The 24,614-nt window shown below is 44.0% G+C and overlaps 1 protein-coding gene across 2 annotated transcripts in view; it reads right to left on the bottom strand.

Annotated features, from left to right (window-relative positions):
- Positions 1-16,926: 16,926 nt before the first annotated feature.
- KAT6A (lysine acetyltransferase 6A) overlaps positions 16,927-24,614 on the bottom strand; it is a 95,823-nt gene continuing 88,135 nt past the window's right edge. For both annotated transcript variants that reach the window (XM_029064695.2, XM_029064697.2), the window contains exon 17: positions 16,927-21,293. In XM_029064695.2, the coding sequence (XP_028920528.1) occupies positions 18,640-21,293 (2,654 nt within the window). In that variant the 3' untranslated portion in view covers positions 16,927-18,639. The remainder of the gene's footprint in view (positions 21,294-24,614) is intronic.

A 24,614-nucleotide genomic window follows, 5' to 3' on the forward strand; every position in this document is an offset into this window, starting at 1 on the left:
GTAGACAGAGAAAATCAGGTTGGACATAGTCCCTGTCCCACATAAGGCTCACAGTCTTAATCCCCATTTTACAGATGAGGTAACTGAGGCCCAGAGAAGTAAGTGACTTGTGCAAAGTCACACAGCAGGCAATCAGCAGAGCTGGGATAAGAATTCAGGTCCTTCTAACTCCCAGGCCCATGTTCCTTCCATTAGGCAATACTGCTTATGCTGTTTCTGCATTGGGAACTCTGGTAGCCCTTTAGTCTGCCCTCCTGTGTCCTAGGAGCAGCGTGGTTTAGTGGAAAGAGCACAAGCTTGGGAGTCAGAGGTTGTGGGTTCTAATCCTAATCTGCCACTTAGCTGTGTGACTTTGGGCAAGTCACTTCACTTCTCTGGGGTTCAGTTACCTCATCTGTAAAATGGGGATTGAGACTGTGAGCCCTTCACAGGACAGGGACTGTGTTCAACCCGATTTGCTTGTATCCACTCCAGCATTTAGAAGAGTTTCTGGCCCCCTGTCAACCTGACAGGAAAGGTCAGAGCAGAATACGTCTCTGGTGTCTTCTTGCCGTAACTTTTACACTATTCTCTGCCTTCAGCAGCAGTCAGTTGCATTTATTGAGCACTTACAGTGCTTATACTGTAAGCCCCACATGATGGTCTTTTATCTACTCCATCATTTAGTACAGTGCTTAGCATATAGTAAGCATTTAATAAATATTATTATTATTACCACCAAGTGGGGATTATGTCAGGGCTATGGGGATTAAAAGAGAACAAAAACACTTAATGTATATATGAAATGTGGCTTAAATATACTTCTACCAAATATATGAAAGACAAGGTCCCCACAGCAAAATCTAAAGTCTGAAAGACAGCAGGGACTTAGAGTCAATATCTTGCCCAACCCTCTGCCTTCTGGCAGGTCACATCTCTTAATGCCCTGATATTGAAGAGTAAGTCCCTTTCCTTTTAAAGCCACTCAAAGAGAGAAATTGGCAACTATTTTTCAAGCCTCAAGACAACCTTATTTAGCTCTTATTCAGTCTCCTCAGAGTGTAGCTCAAAGCTCTTTCCTTCCCGGTCTGTCCTCTGTGGAGGGTGAACACAGCTGATCTCCTTCCTGCATTTTGAAGACCACCATCTCTTCTCAGCTTTCTCACCTTTGAATTAAATAATCTGGGTATCCAAGCTTTCTTCGTGGATTGAGTTTTCCAAACGTTTTAGCTCATTTTGTGATTCTCTCCTGAATCCTTTCCATGATCTCTATGACCTGATGGTGGAACCCAAATACAGTCAAATTCAGACTAAGCAAATGTAAGATGTGGGAAAAGCATAATCACTGAACAGATCACAAGAAGGTATATGGGAAATTGCAGGTTGAAAAGAAGCACTTCCTAGAGATAGGATGAATATTTTGCTGAAGACCAAAAGGGCAAAGGGAAGAGAAACTAGTGGAGGAGGTGGATGAAATAAGGGCAAAACTAATAGGTGGGGCAGAACTTGGAGAGAGACTTAAAGGTGAGGGTGAAAGGAGAAAGCGGTAGGGAGGGAGTCCCTACAGAAAGTAGGGGCGAGAAAAACGAGGTCTCAGAGAACAATGACTGTGGAGGATCAAAGGTGAAAAACGGGTTTCCCAGGAAGAGGCCTCCAACCAAGAAGCAGAGTGGCCGAGTGGATAGAGCACGAGCCTGAGAGTCAGAAGAACCTGGGTTCTAATCCCAGATCTGCCACTTGTCTGCTATGTGTGACATTGGGCAAGTTCCTTAACTACTTTGTACCTCAGTTCCCTCATCTGTAAAATGGGAATTATGAACATGAACTGTGACCAAGCTGATTAGCTTGTATCTGCCCCAGCATTTAGTACAGTGCCTGGTACATAGTAAAGCACTTAGCAAATACCATAAAAAAAAAAGAAAAAAAAATACCCACAGAGATAAGAAACAGCCAAATTTTTTGGTTTGAGGGGTGGGAGAGAAGGGAATGAGGGCATTTAGAGAAATTGCAAATCAATTAATTGTATTTACTGAGACCTTACTTTGTGCAGAGCACTGTATTAAGCACTTGGGAGAGTGCAATATAACAGAGTTGGTAGATATATTCACTGGGCAAAGAGGTTTACAGTCTAGAGAAGGAGAAAATTTCCTCAATTTATTATTTTAGAAGCTCCTTTTATTCACACAGTACTTAATAATCATTACTGGTTGCTCCAGGTGTCAGAATGCCTATCTGTAGTTCTTTGTCCTTAGGTACTTTAGAGAGAGACAACAATTACCAGTTGCTTTTTAACTCCAAATGTCCTGGGAGAGGTATTAAGAAGGCCATAACTTAGCTGCTCTAGGCTGTTTCCTCCTCCTCTATAAGTAAGCTTCCCAGTCATTCTTGCTGCAGAACATTGGCAAAAGGCTATTGCTTTGAGAGAAGAGGATCTAATTAAGATAGTTCCATTCCTTTTTCATTTTTTTCCATAATTGCCTCTCTAATTAGATGTGAGCCCTACCAGCAACCTTCAAGATTGTTCTACTTCACAATTAGTTGTTTCAAAGCTTACCTCCCACTCTGCTGAAGGAAAGTTTCTGCGCTACAGCTAAGCTGACATGAGCCCCTTGGGTCTGTGGCCAAATGATTCAGATGGTAATAATAATGAAATGGTACCTGTTAAGCACTTACTACGTGCCCCCACGCTGTTCTAAGACTCAGTCAGTTAGTCAATTATATTTACTGAGCACTTACTGTGTGCAGAGCACTGCATTAGTGCTTGAAGAGCACAATATAACAGAGGTACAATAATAGAAGATACAAAACAATCAGGTGGGATACGGTCTCTGTTTTACATGCAGCTGATAGTCTAAGACAGAGGGAGAACAAGGATATCTCATCTCCATTTTGTCATGTCTTATGCCATCCAGTCATCTTTGACCCTTAGCAACATCATGGACACTTCTCTCCTAGAATGCCCCACCTCCATCTGCCATCACTCTGGTAGTGTGTCCATAGAGTTTTCTTGGTAAAAAATACGGAAGTGGTTTAACATTGCCTCCTTCCGTGCAGTAAACTTGAGTCTTCACCCTTGATTCTCTCCCATGCCGCTGCTGCCCAGCACAGGTGAGTTTTGACTTGTAGCAGATGGCCTTTCACTCGCTAGCCACTGCCCAAGCTAGGAATGGAATGGATATGTCTCTGCCTGACTCTCCCTCCCTTAGTCGACACTGGTAGAATACTGGGTGTCTAGGTGTGACCCTGAGAGGGTTCAGCCCCATTTTACTGATGAGGGAATTCAAATATAGAGAATTTAAGTGACCTGTCTAGGGTCCCACAACTGGCAAGTGGCAGAGGAGGGATTAGAACCCAAATTCTCTGATTTCCAGGCCCACACTCTATTCATTAGGCCATCCTGCTTTTCACTGTTTTACTAGCAAAAACTTCCATGGCTGTACTGAAAGCAACTCAATACTGTCTCTATGTATTTCAGAGCCAAAAGAGAAAGATCTCAAAAGCAGGTCAACAGCTAAAATTCTGTAAGACACTCACATTTTTGCTGTTCATATTTGATTTGCTCTGTTAATAGTTAATTCCCTCCTCTGCCTATGTGTTGATATTTCCTCTTAGAGGCCTGTCAATCAGGGAAGCAGCATGGCTTAGTGGATAAAACACTAGCCTAGCAAATCTGAGAGTCAGGAGACCTGGGTTCTAAACCCAGTTCTACCTTTTGCTTGTTGTGTGATCTTGGGCAAGTCACTTCATTTCTCTGCACCTCACTTTCTTCAACTGCAAAATGGAGATTCAATACCTGTTCACCCTTCTACTTAGGCTGTGAGCCCCGTGTGGGGCAGGGGGTGTGCCCTACCTTAACTTGTACTTACCCCAGAGCTTAGAACAGTCCTGGACACAGAATAAGTGCTTAACAACTATCATTTTTAAAAAATCAGTTTGTTGCACTGCTGCCTAGACAGCTTTTGATGATCAATGTTACGTTTCCAGCTAGCAGAACCCCACAATCAACCAAGCTAGGGGAGGCCCTAAAAACCACATCTCCTCCAAAAGGCCTTCCTTGGCTGAGCCCTCATTTCCCTTACCCATGCACTTAACTGTGTCCCCCTAAAACACTTTGATATTCACCCCAGCTCTATAACACTCATATCACACTCTTCTATTTCCCCTAGCCAAAATTTATTTTAATGTCAGTCTCCCCCTCTAGACTATAAACTTCTTGTGGATAGGGATTGTGTCTACCCATTTTTCCAAAGTTAGTACAGTGCTCTGCACATATTAAGTGGTCAATAAATCCTATTGATTGATTGATGAATTGACACCCTGACCTATTCCCAGCCCCTGGTGAGGGCTGGACCTAAACAATTCCAGATAAAGGGGTCTATCTCTCACCTATTGTGAGGCTCCTTAGAAGGAAGGTCCAGCAGCTTCCTTCTCCTCTAGTGTTTAACAACTTCCACTAATCAAGAAATTCTTCTGTATCCATTATTTTAAATTCACCCTTTCTCTACCAGTGCAGTTTCATGCAATTTCTCCTTGGTCTATTCTTAGAACAAAGTCTGACACTGACCTCACTGCTGTGGGAAAGGGCAAAGAAGCCCGAAGTCAGGGGAATGCTTGCTATGACTCTGCCAGCAGTGAGAAAGGTTTCAGGTGAGGAACCAGGAATGGCCATCTCGTATGGGGGTCAGGCTCAGCGGTAATCCTGAAAAATTCTGGTTAACATGGTAGGTGAAGACTGCAGCGGGCTACCCTGGCTACTGCCTGCTGGCCTATGGCACTGTATTGGTACTGGGAGGGGATTAAATGGCCATAGATTGGCTTTGTATGTAAAATTTTTGCATTCACTTCACATCATGCTGCATCCCCAGTCCTCTAGACTGTAATGTTTCTGTTATATTGTTATATTGTACTCTCCCAAGTGCTAAATACAGTGCTCTGCCCACTGTAAGTACTCAACAAATACGACTGACTGACTGACCCCCACCAATAGACTTTATCAGTGGAGTGGAACCGCCCAAGTGGAACACCACTGGCTGGGACGAGTGAGAGTGTATGGCCCTGGGTAAGGCACTGTGCAAGGCACTGTACAAACCACTATGACTCTGATCAATTTCTTTTCAAGTTCCTGGTCCTGAAGTCTTTGTGATGAAGAGAAGATGGAGGTTAACCTACTGAGTAATTCTCCTTGAGTCAGCCCGCTCATCTCCCAGCTGAATATCCCCAGCTCTTTTGATCTCTCCTCATAGGCTTCATTTTCTTACCCTGAGGCTTTCTTCTAGAGAGACTTCAAAGTCTTCCCATCGCTCTACAATTTCAGAGCTCCGATTCAGTGGAATTGCCTAGTAAGATGCTAAGGAGAATGAAACCTGGCCTCATGGTTCCTCTGCTTTGTGGGCTGACATTTTGGTGACTAGTGCCTTCCCTCCTTCCCTCCTTCCCTCCTTCCTGGGAGTACAGAGCTCTACAGCCTTCAGGTGTTGACTCAATCCCCAAGCAACCCTAGGGCTAGGCTGGCACTAGGATGGATCCAGGAGTCTGCTGCAGTCCAAAAAGGACTCAGCCATGCTCTCTCCATACCCCAGGAAGCCCTGATGCTTCAACACCCACTCTAGACTGTAAGTTCAATAAGGGCAGGGAATATGACTGCCAATTCTCTTGTATTGCACTCACCCAAGCGCTTAGAACATTGCTCTTTACGTAGTAAGTGCTCAATAAATATCATTCATCTGACTGATTGAAAGAGTCTGGGTATCTGGTAGACCCTGGGAACTGCCTCCATTTGACCTGGCTTCCATCAGTTCTCAGGACTGCATATTCCAAAATTGCCTAGAGTGGACCCCCAGCCTGCCCAGCCCAGACCAGTCCAGAAGCTAAACCTCAACAAAGCTCTTCTCCAAAAGCTGAGAAAGAGCATGGCTTATCGGATACAGCAAGGGCCTGGGAGTCAGAAGGACCTGGGTTCTAATCCTGTCTCTGCCACAAGTCTGCTGTGCAACCTCGGGCAAGTCACTTCACTTCTTTGGGTCTCAGTTACCTCAGCTGTAAAATGAGGATTAAGAGTGTTAGCCCCATATGGGACAGGAATTGTGTCCAACCTGATTAACTTGTATCTACCCCAGCATGTAAAACAGTGCTTGGCACGTAGTAAGTGCTTAGCAAGTACTATTATTTTTATTATTAACATTATTATCATTACCTGCCAGTCCATCTTCCTGTCTCCTGTCTTGTCTGCATTTTTACTAACAGCCCACACTGTTAGATGAAACCTCACCCCACAGAAGCAGAAAAGAGGCAGAAGCCGGGGTCTATGCTGTCTGTCTGAGTCCTTCATACCAACATGACTTCAGGAGCCATTCTCAGGCCAGAGACAATCTCCTGGCCTCCATCTGACTCACAGGATTGAACCCCTTTGCCCCCACCTTCATGGAGCAGGGGCAGAGGCCTGCTTTACCCATTTTTATCACATAGGGACTGTGAGCTCGTTGTGGGCAGGGAACATATCTCCCAACTTTTGTATGGTATTTGTTCAGCACTGGGACAGATACAAGATCATCAGGTTGGACACGGTCCATGTCCCACATGGGGCTCATGGTCTTAATCCCCATTTTACAGATGAGGTAACTGAGGCCCACAGAAGTGAAGTGACTTGCCCAAGGTCACAGAGTAGACAAGTGGCAGAGCCAGGACTAGAACCCAGGTCCTCTGACTCCAGGCTCTTGCTCTTTCCACTGGTTCACGCTGCAAGGATCATGTCCAACAATTCTATTACATTCTACTCTCCCAAATACCTAGGACAGTGTTCTGCACATAGTAATCACTCAATAAATATCACAGATTGAGCGATAGGGAAAGCTGCAGTCATAGTACTAGTAACTTTATTTATTAAGTGCTCACTTTGTGCAGAGAACTGTTCTAAGAGTTGTAAAAAGAAATGCATAGGTGAAAATTGGGCAGTGTCCCTGGCCTTCAAAAGGGCTCACAATAATAATAATAATAATAGGGGTATTTGTTAAGCACTTACTATGTGTCAAGCACTGTCCTAAGCACTGGGGTAGATACAAGGTGATCAGGTTGTGATAGAAGGTAATCAGGTCATGCCACGTGGGGCTCACAGTCTTAATCCCCATTTATCAGATGAGGTAACTGAGGCACAGAGAAGTGAAGTGACTTGCCCAAGGTCACACAGCAGACAAGCGGTGGAGCCGGAAAAGGGAAGAGACTCAAATCCAGCAGGCTTCAGTGGTTCGGGGTGAGACGAGTGATTGAGCGGTTCTTGCTGTTCCTTATTTTTTAAATGGTATTTGTTAAACCCTTACTATGTGGCAAACACTGCTCTAAGCGCTGGGGTAGATACAAGTTAATTAGGTTGGACACCGTCCCTGTCCCTTTCGACAGTGTTGTAAATACTTTTATGTTCGATTATCCCAGTGCTGTGTAAGCTCCTTTGGGGCAGGGAACGTGTCCCTCCAACAGCCTGTACTTCCCAAGCTCTGGGTTCTGGGAAGCTGGAGAAGCCGATGAGGAGCCCACGGTTCTCTGCTTCCTCTATTCCTGGAGCTGGGCTTTTGATTGGAATTGGAGCAGTTGGGAGTGTCAGGATGGCTGCCAGGGCCCCTGCCACCACCAGTGGCAAGTTGGCTTGTTCCTGCAGCCTCTCGTGGGAGGACATTTTCCACCTCATGCAGTGATTTCCTTTCGAGGACTGTGCCGGAGGGGTGAGGTAGCTGAAGCCTGTCCTCTCCAAAGACTTCAGTCTCCAAAGACTGCCTAACTTTCATAGTTTATAGCTGATGTTTAAAATTTTAATATTTTCATTGTGGCTGGATTAAAGTCCTACTGTTTCCTATGCCTGTCCTCCCTCATTTGAATTTATAAATCCCTTTTGGGCCAGCAACCTAGTCTGAGTTGATTTTCCTGGAATTACCCCAACGTTTAGCACCCTGTTAAAATGTGAATGTTAGGAAAGCTAATGATTCACATTTGACCTCGCGAAACTCATATTTTACACTGCCAAGCATTTCTTATCTTTTATTTGAATTACTGTTCCCCAAGCTTAAAGATTCTGATATGTTTTCCCTAGAAAATTGAAAAGTACATGATTCAGAAATTTTAAAGTTTAAAAAAGTCGAGGCAATTGTTGGGAATGACACTTCAGCAGAGGGATTTCAGCACTGAAGCAGGCTACCAGGGAAACATGGGAAATCTTACCACTCAGGGCATTCTCCTTTTATTTTTAAAACCACCATCTGTCCTGTGTGTCTTAGCAGGCATTTGCCTGGAGGTAGGGAACTGGACCAGATTAAATCTTTTTGAGATTTATGATTCAATTAGTGTAAGCCCTTGGTCTTGGCCCAGGTTGGAGAGAGGCTGAACTTTTCCTCTTTCTTTATCCTATTTATTTCCTTTCTTCCTCTAATTCTCTTCCTACTCCTCAGTCTCTTTCTCTATAGCCCTCTGCTGGTCGTGCTTTCTGTCTCTTCCTTTCCTTGCCTTTTTTTTTTACATACTATGTTCCAGGCACTGTACTAAATTCTCTGGTAGATGCAAGCTAATCAGCTCAGAAAGCTTGCAATCTTATTGGATCCCTCTCCCTCTGTGCTCTGTCCCTTTGGTCCCCTCTTCACTGCCTCTCATCCTTTCTGGCTTCCCTTTCTGTTTGCTCATGCTCTTCCTCAAAGTTGAGCACAGATATACCTGGTTCCCATTCAGCTGCCATTGTCCCCCTTGCAGCCTCTTCTCAGCTCTGTCCCATTTTAGCATTTGAACTAAGTTCGGAATTTATCTAGTTCTAGATTCATAATTACTAAACAATAATCCATTAACTTAGATATAAAGAAGCAGTGTTCTAAGGTATTAGCTTTCATTTTATCCTTATACTGATAGTAACTATTTACCTGGCAGGAAAAAAGAAAATGTTTTGTCAGATGTCCCACAAAGCTAGACAGCCAGGTTAAAAAAAAAAAAAGCGTAGTTCAGTCAATGAAAAAAAAATCACCTTCATTAACCAGAAAACTATTTACTAACATGAATTTCAGCTTCCAGGAAAATCTGGATATTTTTACAACTTAGAACTCACAGTTCCCATTATGCAATTAAACAAAACACATTTGAAATTTCAGCTCAAAGCACCAATTTTTTTAAATTTTCAATGACAGAAAACAAAGACTTGGATTGAAATGTTTCAACATTAACTTGAATATCCACTCTGTTCTACATATTCATAGAATCCATGGCAGTCCTAAGAATCTATATGCCCAAGCGTTTTCCCAAGAGCCCTTTATCTCAGAACAACCAATTTCTCTTTGTCCAACTTCATGCTTGAAGAGTCTAAAAATGGCTGGCTAAAATGAACAAGTCATCCTAGAATGAAGTGGAAGGTTAGTGACTGACTTTATTTAATGGCCTAGATTTTCAGAACTGAAAATATGCCTCTCAAAAATACTTTTTTGGTACTGAGAAAATATTTAGGGAAAATCATGTAATATCTGCAAGGACAGACCTTCCACTTCCAAGAATTCTTTATTCACTATGCACTGTGCCTATAAAGCAAAAATACCTGAACCTCTGTCTCCATCTAGTGTTTTGAAAGATTTGATAGCCTAAACTACAACTGATATCCCCTGATGGGAGGACATTTCATTCTTCAGTGGATGGCAGTTGAGCTGTCACCTTTTGGGGGTTGTAGTGTGAATGCTTGGATTCAGAGTTTGAATATTATAAATTTAGAGATGTTGCTATCTGCTGCACTGCATTTAACTCTGCAACAGTAAAACCAATGCAACCTCCTTGAACAAGCAATCTACACCCACTGCCTCCACTTCCTCTCTTAGCCCCTCTGCCATCTGGCTTCCGCCCCCTTCGCTCCACGGAAATTGCCCTCTCTAAGGTCTCCGCTGACCTCCTTCTCACCACATCCGACAGCTTCTACTCCAGTCTAATGCCTCTCGACCTCCCGGTTGCCTTTGACACCGTCGACCATCCCCTTCTCCTGGAAACATTATTCAACCTCGGCTTCACTGACGCCATCCTCTCCTAGGAAAACCAGATTTTCCTCCTATCTCTCTGACCGCTTCTCAGTTTCTTTCACAGGCTCCTCCTCTGCCTCCCACTCTGTAACTGTGGATGTGCCTCAAGGCTCAGTACAGAGTCCCTTTCTATTCTCCATCTACACCCACTCCCCTGGAAAACTCATTTGTTCCCACGGTTTCAACTACCATTTCTACACAAAAGATTCTCAAATCTACCTCTGCAAGGCCTGACCTCTCTTTTTCTCTGCAGTCTGGCATTTCCTCCTGACTTCAGGATATATCTATTTGGATGTCCTGTCATCACTTCAAACTTGACATGTCCAAAACAGAACTCCTCATCTTCCTACCAAAACCCTGTCTTCCCCTGACTTTCCCATCACTGTAGACATCACCACCAACATCCCCATCTCACAAGCCCATAAACCTTGGCATTATCCTCAATTCATCTTTCTCATTCACTCTACTTTTTTTTTTAACGGTATTGTTAACCGTTTACTATATGTCAAGCATTGGGGTAGATACAAGCTAATCAGTTTGGACTCAGTCCATGTCCCATATGGGGCTCACAGTTTCCGTCCCCATTTTACAGATGAAGGAACTGAGGCACAGAGAAGTAAAGTGACTTTCCCAAGGTCACACAGCAGATAAGTGCTGGAACCAGGATTAGAACCCAGATTCTTCTGACTTCCAGGCCCATGCTCAAGCCACTAGGCCATGCTGCTTTACATATTCAGTGTCACTAAATCCTCTTGATTTAACCTTCATAACATACCTAAAATCTACCCTTTCTTCTCCATGCAAATGGCTATTATGCTGATCCAACATATATCATATTCTGCCTTGACTACTGCATCAGCCTCCTCACCGACTTCCCTGCCCCCGTCTCTCCTCTCTTCAGCCTGTGTTTCACTCTGCAGGCTGGATCATTTTTCTGAAAAAATCTTTCAGTTTATATCTCCCCACTCCTTAAAAATCTCCAATGATTGCTCATCCAACTGGACAATAACAGAAACTCCTTACCACCAGTTTTAAAGCAATCAGCTCTTTCCCTCCCACCTTACCTAATAATAATAATAATAACTGTGGCATTTGTTAAGCTCTTACTATGTGGCAAGCACTGTTCTAAGCACTGGGGTAGATACAAGGTAATCAGGTTGTCCCACGGGGGGCTCACGGTCTTAATCCCCATTTTACTGATGAGGTAAATGAGGCAGAGAAGTTAAGTGACTTACCCAAAGACACACAGCTGATCAGGGGCAGAGGTAGGATTAAAACTCACGACCACTGACTCCCAAGCCCGTGTTCTTGCCACTAGACCATACTGCTTCTCTAATGAGTTCCAACTAGTGATTCAACCTTTCGAGCTGTGGAAACAGTATTGATTGAATGCCCACTGCGTGCAGGGGAGAACTTGGAATGAGATACTGACGGGTTTTGGGAGACAGGGCTTGGAGGGAGTGAGACAGAGAGGGAGTGACTAGGGAGAGAGGGTTTCTTTTCTCTCCGTTGACCCCAAGACTTCTAGAACTGTTCCCTGTCCTGGGCCAGACTCGAAAACATCCGGAAAACTTAGATGTTTGACCTGAAGTAAAGACTGTATCAGGGAAGCAGCATGTCCTAGTGGATAGAGCATTGGCCAGGGAGTCGGAAGGACCTGGGTTCTAATCTCAGCTCTGCCACTTGTCTGCTGTGTGACCTTGGGCAAGTTGCTTCACTTCTCTTTGTCTCAGTTGCCTCATTAGTAAAATGGAGATTAAGGCTGTAAGCCCCACGTCCCACTGTGTCCAACCCAATTTGCTTGTATCCATCCCAGCGCTTTGAACAGTGCCTGGCACATAGTAAGCCCTTAAGTACCATAAAAAAAATCAGGCTCCTTGGGCTGCTGTGCTCTTGAATATCTCCAGCTAGTCCATCCCAAAGATCTGCACCCACAAAAGATACAGGAGACTTTCCGAGAGGGTTGGGTGCTGACCTGCCCCTCTGTGGATGTGCCTCAAGGCTCAGCCAGCTGCAGAAGAAAGGTGAAAGCCACAACTCCCTCCCCAAAGCAACAATGTACTTTTCCCAAATTTGTGAGTCCATCCAGACACACTGCACAGGCATCCCTGTCCACAGAATAGAGATAGTCAAGTATTTAGTCCAGGCACAGAAAATACTTCTGGCAAGCTTTAGTCACCCTTGGCTGGGAGAGAGTAAACAAATCAACCATCAAAATTAGGGAGTGGTGATTTTAGAAAAAAATCCAGGTTTAACCATGAGTTGACCCTTTTGTATCATTAAACCTTTAACTTAAACTGGGCCAAAACTTAGCAACATTCACTTATTTTTTGTATCAGTGGAAGGCTTTCCAAGTGCTGCTTCAGGGACCCCAAGGTCAACATTCAACCTTCAGTTTCAGCAAAGGAAAAGCAGAGGGAGAGGGAGAAGTAGGTGAGGCAGAGACCAAGAGGCCCAGAGGTTGGGTGTGTGCACCTGAGTCTTTAGCTTCTTCTCTCCTCCACTTTGCCCAATCCTTCCCAGTAATTGCCTTGGTCCTGTTGATGTCATCACTAGGTGCTGGTCCCTCCTAGGAGGGCATATGGACCACCCCTAGGGACCCAAAGCTGCAGTGTTCTCCTGGCGCCATGCAAAGTTTTGTCCAACCATCCCACTCCATCCCTCTTGAGGAGCGGGGAAAATGGATAAAAGAGGAGAGAGAGAAGGGAAAGGCAAATGGAGATGAAGAGTGAGACGGGAGAAGAAAAAGAAGGAGAGAAGGAGGAGAAAGAAAAAAGGAGAGGAGGAGAATAATAATAATAATAATGTTGGTATTTGTTAAGCGCTTACTATGTGCCGAGCACTGTTCTAAGCGCTGGGGTAGACATAGGGGAATCAGGTTGTCCCACGTGGGGCTCACAATCTTAATCCCCATTTTACAGATGAGGGAACTGAGGCACAGAGAAGTTAAGTGACTTGCCCACAGTCACACAGCCGACAAGTGGCAGAGCTGGGATTCGAACTCATGAGCCCTGACTCCAAAGCCCATGCTCTTTCCACTGAGCCACGCTGCTTCTCCTAAGGAGAAGAGAGGAGAAAAGAGAGAAGAAAGGGAGGGGACGGGGGAAGAGGAACCGACGGGAGAGGAAGAGGGTGCATACTTTTCCTGACGCTTGATTTCCTCTGCTGGTGCCACTGCCTCTATTTCAAAAGCTCCTGTCACCGTGACTGCTGCAGTGGCTATGAAGCTGACGTGGGATGGACCAGTTGCTTGGGTGGGCGCGGCAATAGAGGACATTGGATCTGGGTGGAGAAGCTATGTGGCCTAGTGGATAAAGCACTGGCTTGGGAGTCAGAAGAATCTGGGTTCTAATCCCTGCTCTGCCACTTGTTTGCTGTTTGGCCTTAGGCAAGTCACATAACTTCTCTGTGCCTCAGTTACCTCATCTGTAAAATGGGGATTAAGACTGTGAGCCCTATGTGGGTCAGGGATGGTGTCTGACCTGATTAGTTTGCATCTAACCCCGAGTTTAAATCAGTGCCTGACACATGGTGAACGCTTACTGAATACAGAGCAGCAGAGTGGCATAGTGGAAAGAGCACAGGCTTGGGAGTCAGAGGTCATTGGTTCTAATCCTGACTCTGCCACTGATCAGCTGTGTGACTCTGGACAAGTCTTTGGCTTCTTTGTGCCTCAGTTACCTCATCTGTAAAATGGGAATTAAGACTGTGAGCCCCACGTGGGACAACCTGATTACTTTGTATCTACCCCAGCTCTTAGAACAGTGCACATAGTAAGCGCTTAACATATACCATCAGTATTATTAAGAAATACTATTAAAAAGTGGCATTAAGACAGCTTACCAAGGCAGTGGCATTTTGAGATCTGACATCTATCTCGCTCTTGCCTCCTTGTTGGGGGACAAGGTTAAGGTGAGATCTGGGATTGGGAGCATAAGAAAGAGCTCCTAGTCTGGCCTTGGAACACAGTAATGGTGGGAGAAACCCCAAATGCACTGGTGCCAACTGGTGACTGTGGCCTGCCAACAGGAGGGGCAAAGAATGGAGATGGCATTTTTGTTCAAAACCCAGCCTAATTCCAGCTTCAGGGTTTGGCTGCCCACTCTGCCTAAAACTGCCAGTTTAGCCCCCGGGGTGCCAAAACCATGGGGACAATGGATTTCCCTCTCCCCTTGAAGCTGGTGCCATGGTTTCAATCATTTCCAACACTGGCTTCGACCCTGGTTGAACCGAACAGTTAAAGTGCCCAGGGCTGACCATTCTGGGTGGAAGTTTTCTGGAGCAAGGTTATAGTCAATCAATCAATCATATTTACTGAACACTTACTGTGTGCCCAGCACTGTACTAAGTGCTTGGGAGGTACAACACAACACTAAAACAGGCACATTCCCTGCCCACAGTTAGCGTACAGCCTAGCGAGGAGAGTATACGCAATCTGGCTCACCCATAATGCCAAAGGTTCAGGTCACTCCTTAATGGTTTTTACACATGGATGGCACAGGTAATCCCAAACAGGTGCACTGACTCTGATTTCCTAATGAAGAGGAAAACTGATTTTAAGGTTCCCCTCATTGTTTTTCCCCTACATCAGATGCAGCTGCTACTGAGCAAGGAAACGGTCAGGCAGTGGATGGTGAGGCAACACCAGCACAGGACAAAATGCAGATTGGGAACTCAAAACTGTCCACTGAATTACATATATCCCAGAGGAAATTTGTAATGCAATTGGAAATCCAATAGTATACATGAGAAGAGTAGGTAGTGGCATTATGCTCAGATTAAGAAAGGAAAAATTTAGTAAAAGAGAAAACCACAGTGCATATACATTTTTCTTTTCCTATTTTTTCTTTCTAGACTTCCAGCTGTTCGAAATCAGGTCAGGCTAGGAAAAAGCAAATTGCATTCATGTAACACACTCTCTAGATGAAACCCAGCCACCGAAGGGCAGGAGGGGCTGGAAAAAGTGTAGCCATTGGACTTCCAAAGGTCTCTGATACTCCCAGACTGATTTCTAAGCTTCTTTACTGTATTCAATTTTCCAGGGGCTGTTTTATGGAAGATATTTGATAGTTCCCGTTAGGCAATCTAAGGAGCTAGAAAGCTAAAAAGCTTCAGATTTTTTATTTCTGGACTATACTTTTCAACCACGATGATTCATCCCAAGCAATAATATCAGGTAATGGGAAAAGCTGAGTAGCAGGAACTTGACAGCTTTCAACTCACATGGGTAAAGTTGCTGGATGATACCTGGATGGAAAACTTTGGATTAACAACAAAGGTTTCTTTCTCTTAAATCTAAATCCCGAATTAGGAATTAGGGTTGTCATCCAGGCCTACATCTGCCCTTTGGACTGAATACAAGAATCTCCTGAAGAGTGACTAAAAACATATTTCTCCAATGTTTCCACAATGAAATCATGCCCGATTTCTAAGAAATAACTGTTAGTGCTGCAGCAAGTCAGATTGATAGTTGGATAAAGACTGGGGATCTGAAACCAATGTCACAGCTTCCTTTCTGAACACTTCTTACCAGAATAAAAGTTGAATCTGGGCAAGCTTCTTGAAGCAGCATGATCTAGTGGACAGATTATGGGACTGGGAGTCAGAAGGACCCGGGTTCTAATCCTGACTCTGCAGCTGATCTACCATGTGATCTTGGGCAACTCACTTATCTATGCCTGTTAACTCATGTGTAAAATGGAGATTAAGACTGTGAGCCCCACGTGGGACAGGAATTGAGTTCAACCTGATTTTCTTCTTTTTACCCCAGTGCTTACAACAGTGCCTGGCACCTAACAAAAACCGTATTTTTTTTAAAGTGTAAAAACCCCACTGAAGACTTGAAAATGCTTTGGAGGGAGAAAAATTCCACAGGCAAGACAGACATCCAAAATGGCTCAACATAATTTATTTTTTTATGTTAAAATGTACAGAGTTCTTTTGAAAGTACTTGCTAGAAAGGGGAAAAAAAAGTGATATTACATACAAGGAGAGGAAGGGAGGCCAAATGGCCCAGGAGCGCATGACATGAAGAATTACAAAGGCATCTAGGCACCCCTTCCCCATAGCTTACAAGTCACCATGAACAAAGTACAAAGAGGTTACAAAACAGGAAAAGCAAATATAAACAGACAGGAATAGACTTAGCTTCATTTGTACATGCGGCTTTTAGAGGCATCTGGAGCTCTATTCACACACTCTAGAGATCTCTTTAAAGAGAATTTTTATCTTTCTTAAAATAGTTTTTAATATTCTACAACAAAGATAAAAAATTTTAAAGATGGAATGAAATGAAAAAGCTCTTATTTTAAAAGGCATCAAAGTCACTAACAGTGAGTTTTTAATTTCTTTTAGAAGATTACCCAAGTTATCTTGCTAAAAATACATTTTTTTAAACAGAAGTGAAAAAATGACAGGTACCAATATTACTGTGTTGGATAATTTCTTTTATAATATAGAAAAGAACATTTTCTCTACAATAGTTCTACAGTCACAAAGAGGCTTGTGGAAAAGGGAGCTGCCCGATTGATTTTTTTTTTTTTAAAGAAAGAAACCAAACCAAACACAACCGCAAACCAACAGAAACTGAATTCACGGCCCTCATTTCAACAGCTTCTCCTTCCGCCTTGACCCACCCTCCTCCCAGGAAAACCTCCCACCCCACCCCACCCCCCACCCCAACCAGGAAGCAATGACACAGCTGAAGATGTAGGAGGGAGAGGGCAGCACGGTGCACTTTCTACATAGATGATTGGGAATCGGAATAGTATATACAGAGAAACTGGGTCCTACACAGCCTTGCACATGCTCAAAGTCGATAGCGATAAGATGTGGAATTCTGCCTTTTCCTATCTAACACACTTAACTGAGAAAGTCAATTTAAGTGCATCTGGAAAAAAAAAAACCAAAAACCAACAACCTGTGCATTTGAATTTTTAATGCCTAATTAGTACTTTTAAAAATTTATCTATATAAAATATACAAATAAAGGAGAGAACTTTATGCTTACAAGTTTAATTAAGCAGTATTTCCCCCCTTTCGATATTTGACGGCATATACCTAGTGGTATAATGGTTTCCACCTTTACAATGATGGAAAATGTTTTGTTTTTTTCAATCCCAGACAAGAGTAACGGGAAAGAGAATGGGAAAACTTGGCTTTACAGGGGGAAAAGAGAATGGAGCTGGAGCACACATGAACACCCTTGCTGATTAGTCTTTGCCGTTTTGTGCTGGTGGCCATCCCTCTTCTCGTTACCCCACTCGGGAGATGGGCCGATGTACTCTTGATTCACCAGGGGATAGATTTAAGACAAAGGAATCTCAAAGGATGCCGGGAAACTGGAGGTATGTCTTGTATGAAGAGCTAATGTAAATCAGACTACAGACCCTCATGACACACAAACAGATGTTTCTCATCAATCTCTCAAATGTTAAAGAAATAGTGGCGGAGGTCTTTCAGGTTTGTTTGTTCGTTTTTCTTTTTTTCTCCAATTCACTAAAATGAACACTCATCCAAACTCGTCAAACAACGGAATTTAAAAGAGGAAAACCACTGACACTGCTGCTTGAGCTTACCCAGACCCAAAGGCTCAAGAATCAAGACCCTAGATATTTCAAAGTACATACCGAAAAAATTAAAATTTGGATGGAAAATGGGATTCATAAAGTGCTACCGAAAAGGGGGCCTTGCCCTCTTTCTGGTGGTTCAAAGCTCTACTCATCCCAAGGCTGGATTAGGACTGCAAGCAGCTTTCCTGTGAAATGCTGCCTCTCGCTGAGACAAAGGGTATCCTGTGCCTCTTGAGTGTCGGGTGGGAACACTAGAAAAGTACAATATTCTTGATTTAAGAAAAACCGGACACTTCAGTGAAGTCATCTAAAAAGAAACTCAAGTGGAAAAAAAAAGTTTTGAAAGGTTACATGTAGGGAGAGGAGGGGATCTGAAGAGAAGCTTTTTTTCTGCCTCACTTTAAAAAAACAATAATAATAATAATAATAATAATAACAACAATAATCATAAAAATAAGTTTAAAGGTAAAGAGCTTGGGTTGTTCTCCATGTCCCCTTCCAAGTCTCCCCTAAGTGCCTCCTGCTGGAATGAAGTAGGAAATGAAAGGTTGGGTTTGGAGGGAAGGGCTTAGTTACCCCTTGAGATGGATACCTAGCATTTTCAAATGACAACACCGGGAGCTGCAAACAGCGAGGGGGAACAAACAATCATAAAGGAAAATGAAGAGAATTTCACTTTTACACAAATTCCGTCCATGTGGTGAAGAAAGTAAGGCTCTTTTTAATCACGAAAAGATTTTGTGCATGGTTTTCCCCCGCCCCGCCCCCCAGATCCATTTTCAATGTATTCTGCTGTAAAATGTTTCAGGATTGTGAAGAAAACCAAAACCCAGAACGAAAATGAACCAAACAAAACCAAAACCAAAAGAAACCAAAAACCGAAACAAAAAAAAAACCCAAAAAAAAAACCAAAAAAAAAGACCAGGCTTTCTAAAAAAGAAAAGAAAAATCCCTCTAAATCTACAGCAATATTTTAACTGGAAAAAGGTCCATTTTCTCTGGTTTGTCAGTATAAAAGGTTCCTTTATTTATATATATTTAAGTTTTTAGTGGCAAGTTCGTCTTGCTCATCTTCTCATATAGGGTCCATTGAGCGACTGCTTGGGCACGCCAGCAGCATTCATGTAGCTGTGATGGGAGGGGCCAGTGTACATCATGTTTCCATGAGGATTTGGCTGCATAGGCTGCTGGGTATAGGCCTGGCTCCCCATCATTCCCATCTGCATCTGCATAGGATACTGTGCTGTCTGGTTCATGTAGGCAGGGTTGCTATGGTAACTGCTGTTCATCATGGGCTGTGTCATCCTGTAGCTGTTCATGGCGTTCAAGGTGTTCATATTCATGGAATTGACATTGTAGGGGGTGGTCGGCATTAAGTTAACCCCCATGTTCATGCCCCGCTGAACAGCTAGCGCCCGAGGCCCGGCCTGCATGGCGACCGCCGGCGGGCTGCGGCCGTAGAGCTGCTGCTGGTGAGCGGCTGCCGAGGGCAGGGGCGCCGATTTCGAACGGATGGAAATGTGCCCCTTGACTGGCATCTGTCCTTGCAACCTCTGAGTGTGGGGGATGCCGATGTTGGTCGCAGACATGTTGCACTGAAGCAAAGGGGACGTGAGGTTCATGGTGGTGGACGCCAGATTGGGGGGTGGGGTCATGGTGGCTTGTGCTTGAGGAGTCCCAGCTAATGGATGGGAAGGGGCTAGCTGAGCCAGTCCCGTGTTGGACAGAGAGACGCTGGTTGCATAGGAAGTCACGGCAGGAGAATGGCTATAAGGCATGGCATGAGGGTCCATGATGGTGTTGGTCAGCTGCTGCAACTTGGCTAAACTGAAGGTGGCCGACGGCTGGGAGTAGCTGCCAGCCCCAAAATCCCCCGGGATCCTCTCGTAGATACTTATGTTGCCAGCGCTTCCAGATTCGGGGATCTCCATGATCATGGGTGCCGGGGTGAAGCTGTTGTTCATACTACACTGTGACAGGGGAGGCTGTTGCTGGGGTGGAGGCGGAGGCTGAGGCTGTTGGGGTTGAGGCTGTTGCTGCTGCTGCTGCTGCTGCGACTGCGGTGCTGGTTGCTGTGGCGGCGGGGGCGGCGGCTGCTGCTGCTGCTGCTGTTGCTGCTGCTGCTGCTGCTGCTGGTTACTCGGCGGCCTTTCCACCACACAGCTCTGAGGTGACTTGATGTTGCAGTTTGCGGCAGGCTGGACGCTGTTTGGCTGCATCAGGCTGCAGCTATTGCCGATGTTGGCCATCTGCTGAGTGACCACGCAACTGTTCTGGGTGAGGCTGCTGGAGGAGGACAGACCCCCGTAAGAGCAGCTGCTCTGGGAAGAGTTATTCCCACAGATGCTGCCTCCCATCGTGGAATCGTAACTGCTAGGGTTTTCGTAATTCTCGGTGGTGCTCTCGATGCTGCCCAGGTCGCTGAAGCCGCTGTCCACCACCTGCTGGGAGTGGTCTGATACCGAAGGCACATCCATCATGGGGCTGGTCTCCATGTTCTGCATAGAGGGGGCGGACAGGGATCCTTGTTCGGGGCTGATCTGGGTGTAACCGCTCTCCAGAGCCGGCACGTTGGGGCTGCTGACCGAACGGACCGACTGGCTAGGGTGCGACTGGACCGAGGATATGGGGCTGTTGTGTTCTGACGCGTGACAGTCTTCCACCATGGATATCTGAGGGTCTTCGTCGGCTTGGGTATAACTCTGGAGTGTCTGACACGCGGCGAGCGTCTCCTCGCAGTCTTGGTAGGCTCCATCGTGTTCGTTGCTTTCTTCTTGTGTCAGCGACTGAACCGCCTGGACTGTTTCCAGGTCCAGTTCGCTGTGAGGAATCTCTTCCTCTTCTTTCAGTTCAATCAACGCTTCTTTAGTGTTTTGCTCTTCTTCGCGGTCGTCTTCAGACCCCGGCAGGTGCTCGGACACGACCGACGTCTCGTGAGATGCCTGCTCCTCCTCCGAATCTGGCTCGGTCTCATTTTTGCCCTTTACGTCCTCTCTACCGTTCTGTGTATCTGTTTCTAAAAAAGACTCCTGGACATCGGGCTCCTCTTTGACTCCTTCTCTAACTGGCTGCTCCTCCGATTCTTTTTTCTTGGTCGATTCCAAGTGACCGTCATCTTCATCATCTGCGTCGTGGTCCTCATTTTCGTTGGTCACTACGGCCACTTCATCCTCTTCCTCGTGCTCCTGCTCCTCCAGGTCCTGCTGCTCTTCCTCTGATTGCCTCTGCTCATCCGAGACCCGCGGCTTCTCTTCTACTTCTTCCTCTAGCTCGGGTTCTTTGACTTCGGTCACTGGGCTACTGTTGCTGTCCACTGGGGAAGCTGCTCTAACTTCACTGCTGGTTGTATCTTCTTCTTCTCCCTCTCCCACCTCTTCGGCTTCCATGTGCATATCGTCCTCCTTTCTCTCCTCAGCCAGGGGGAGGTCATCTTTCTGCTCAACAGCCTCTTCTTGCTCTTGTGGTTTAGGCTTACGCCCAGCCTTAGCAACAGGTACCACGGACTCGGGTCTGCTTTCTTGACTAGACATTGGCACCACCTCCCGGTTCAGTTTAAACCCTGGTTTTCGGCCCGGTCTTTTCTTCCAGTGGATTGGTTTACGACTTTTGCCTTTTGGCCACCCTTTCTTCTTCTTCATAGGTGTGGAAGTATCTGGCTGAAGGGGAGAATCCTTTGCATCACATTTTCTCAACAGAGATACTGGCTTCAGAATAGGGGTGCCTGGGGAAAAAACAAAAAAACAGCATCACAATACCTTGCATTTGTCTGGTCGGTCAACAGTATGTATTTGAGGGAAAAGGTACGTGCGCAGACCTGAACTGGATGTGGTCTAGCTATCAATCATATTTACTGAGCGCTTACTGTGTGCAGAGCACCGAACTAAGCTCTTGGGAAAGCAAAATACAACAAAATAACAGACACATTCCCTGTCCACAATGAGCTTACAGTCTAGCACTCTTTACTAAAGAACACAACAGACTTTTCAGACTTCATCCTATTGTGTTTCCCCCTCCAAAATTCTGTCCTCCCTTTGTTCCAATGAAAAAATTAGAAATCAGGAGCGAAACTAAAGAAAAAAAAAGAGAGACTATGAAATATGCTTTAGAATAATGAATGAATGCATTTCCAGGTTGACATTTTCAAAAATTAATTATCCTTTTCTCCCTCAAAATGTTTTCCAATATCTATATTACAGGTTTTTTTTGCAAATCAGGGTGCAGTAGTAATTACAATTCTCACCGCTGTAGTCCGAACAACTCCTCTCAAATCCAAGAGGCATTTCTTCCCTGTCAGGGCATTGCCATTTGTCAAAGAGGAGGAAGGGAGAATTAGAAGGGGCTGGACACTTTTTTCCACCCTTGTCTTCTTTCTTGTGGTTGTTCAATGGTGATGTCTAATCTAGATTTGAGATTCTGGAAATAATTAACTTGAAGGCCTGAATCTGCCTTATGAAATATATCAACATATATCTAGCACTTTGCATTTATAATTTTAAACTTCATAAAGATTATAATATTTGGGGTACTAATTTACGGTTGCCAAATATCTCTCATTTTTAAAGCCTCAAAGTAATTTTAGAAACTGATATAACCTACACTTACATTTTTTCTACAATATCCTTTTTTTCTCCTTGGGGGAAATTATCTTTCTCCTCCCAAACCCTTTTTTATTGTATTTGTTAATGTGTCAGGCACTGTATTAAGCACTGGGGTAGATACAAAAATAATCAGATTGGACACAGCCCCTTTCCAACCTAGGATTTATAATCATAATCAGCATTTTACAGATGAAATAACTGAGGCACAGAGCAGTTAAGTGAGCTGCCCAAGATCACACACCAGACAACCTCAAAATTTCACACCTCTAACTGTAGGTGGTGTTACCACTGTTTCAAATATTTTTTTAAAAAAACAGCACGGAGAAGAAAAGTGAGCCGGGAACAGATTAAGTTCTGACTTCTGGTTCAGTGCTCACCTCAGAATACCAAAAAAATGCAAAGATATGAAGACAAAAGAGGATGACCTGTAATCCTTAACAAATCAGGGATTCCTTTTCTATGAATGGATGTTCTACACTCACACTTCGTAATTACAGTGACTCTGGTAAACTAGATATATCCTTCCTCAGCCTATCGATTCTGCTCCTGAATCAGCATACAACAATTTTACCTAGTACCAAACACACAGGGTTCAGCACCTCAACTCTGCAGCACTTCCTGCTGGTGGGCAGAACACTATATTCTACAATATGTGCTACTGTAGTTTTTTTAAGTTCAACTCACATTTAAAAGAACCCTAATAAAACACTAGACCATCATTTCTCCCTAAGTGATTAAAAAAATAATCGCAGGACAGCATCACATATTAGGCTTAAATTAATTTCAATCCTTAGTTTTAAAATGCTCTACCTAGGAAACAAATTGGGAATATTTAACTGTACAGGAAATTATTGCATTTCTCCAGTGAAACTATGGAATCTACGCTACTGCTCTACTCCATGTCATTACTGTAAAGAGAATGAGAAAAAGAACTCAACTTAGAAATATGCTAAACTAATAATGTTACATCTGTATTTCAGAAATATTGGCAATAAAGGCAACCACCCAAAGATTTAAATTAGGAGGTTTAATTATGGCTCTGCTCATAATTTAGTCGACTTTGGGCAAATCACTCATGTAAGGTGTATCGGTGCCTCATTTGCAAATCTTCTAGATTTACCTCGTTCTTTACTCTCCCGCCTCTGATCCTTCTCTCATGCTGTTTCCCCCAACTTGGAACTTCCTCCCTTCTACATCAGGTGGACCCCTGCTCTCCCCACATTCAGCGCCCTTCTAAACCCCGCTCCCTCCTCCAACAAGCATTCCCTGATTCATTTCCCGGCACCCTGAGCCTTACCATCTCTTTAGCCAATTATAGCACTTAGGACCTTCTCTATATCTTCCTTAGCACTCAAGTATATGTCTGCTCAATTTACTTATCTGACCACACCAATTATAAATATTTCAGTATTTACCTCCCCTGCTGGTTTGTAAGCTCCTTGAGGGCAGGAATGTGCCACTGCATTATTTTATACTTTCTAAGCACCTACTATAATGCACCACTTCTCGATTCTAATCCAGGCTATGCCACCTATGTGACCTTGGGCAAGCCACTTGACTTCTCTTTGTCTCAGTTACCAAATCTGTAAAATGGGAATTAAAAACTGTGAGCCCCTGTGGTATATGAACTGTGTCCAACCTGACTGTCTTGTATTCACTCCAACACTCAGTACAGAGCCTAGCACATAATAAGCACTTAACAAATATCATAAAATGTGGGGGCTCAATAAATGCTGCTGCTGTTACTTCTAGGAGAACTTCTACTAACAAAATTATCTGAGAAATATTCACAACCACCTGGGAACATTTAGCAAATATAAAAGTCCTGCATGAATTCACAGAACATGAATATAATCCATCAGTTGTATTTATTGGGCACTTACTGTGTGCAGAGCACTGGACTAAGCGCTTGGGAGAGTACAATATAAAAGAGTTGGTAGACATGTTCCCTGCCCACAGTAGTCAAAATATAAGCACTTGAATAAATATAAATAAATGTAAATCCATAAAATATACTATAAAGTGAATATAAAAACAAACTCAGTCAGATAACTATGTGAAAATTAATGACTTGGAAAAGGAGAGGACAGTAAATACATTCTGGGATTTCTATAAATAAATGGAAGGGTTGGGAAATACTTCAAAAGCAGTCAAGGAGTTTTAAAAAGAGTACAGAATAACAACTTGGGGTAATGTAGTTCACTCATCTGAAGAAAAATCACCCACAACACAGATATCCCAAAGATGGGAGAAATCTTTAAACAACAGTGAACACATAGAGTGAATGCCCTCTCTTTAAATCCCCTCCTTCCTCTAGCAAGCATTATATTAATGTAAATGAAAGATTGGGATTACAATATGATGATTTTCAACATCCATCCCTCATCCCTTTAAATTTCTTTTGTATGGATATGCAGAAGTCATGAATTAAACTACCCTCAGGT

This window comes from Ornithorhynchus anatinus, chromosome 5 (genome assembly GCF_004115215.2).
Source record: "Ornithorhynchus anatinus isolate Pmale09 chromosome 5, mOrnAna1.pri.v4, whole genome shotgun sequence".
In the NCBI taxonomy this organism is placed as follows: Eukaryota; Metazoa; Chordata; class Mammalia; order Monotremata; family Ornithorhynchidae; genus Ornithorhynchus; species Ornithorhynchus anatinus.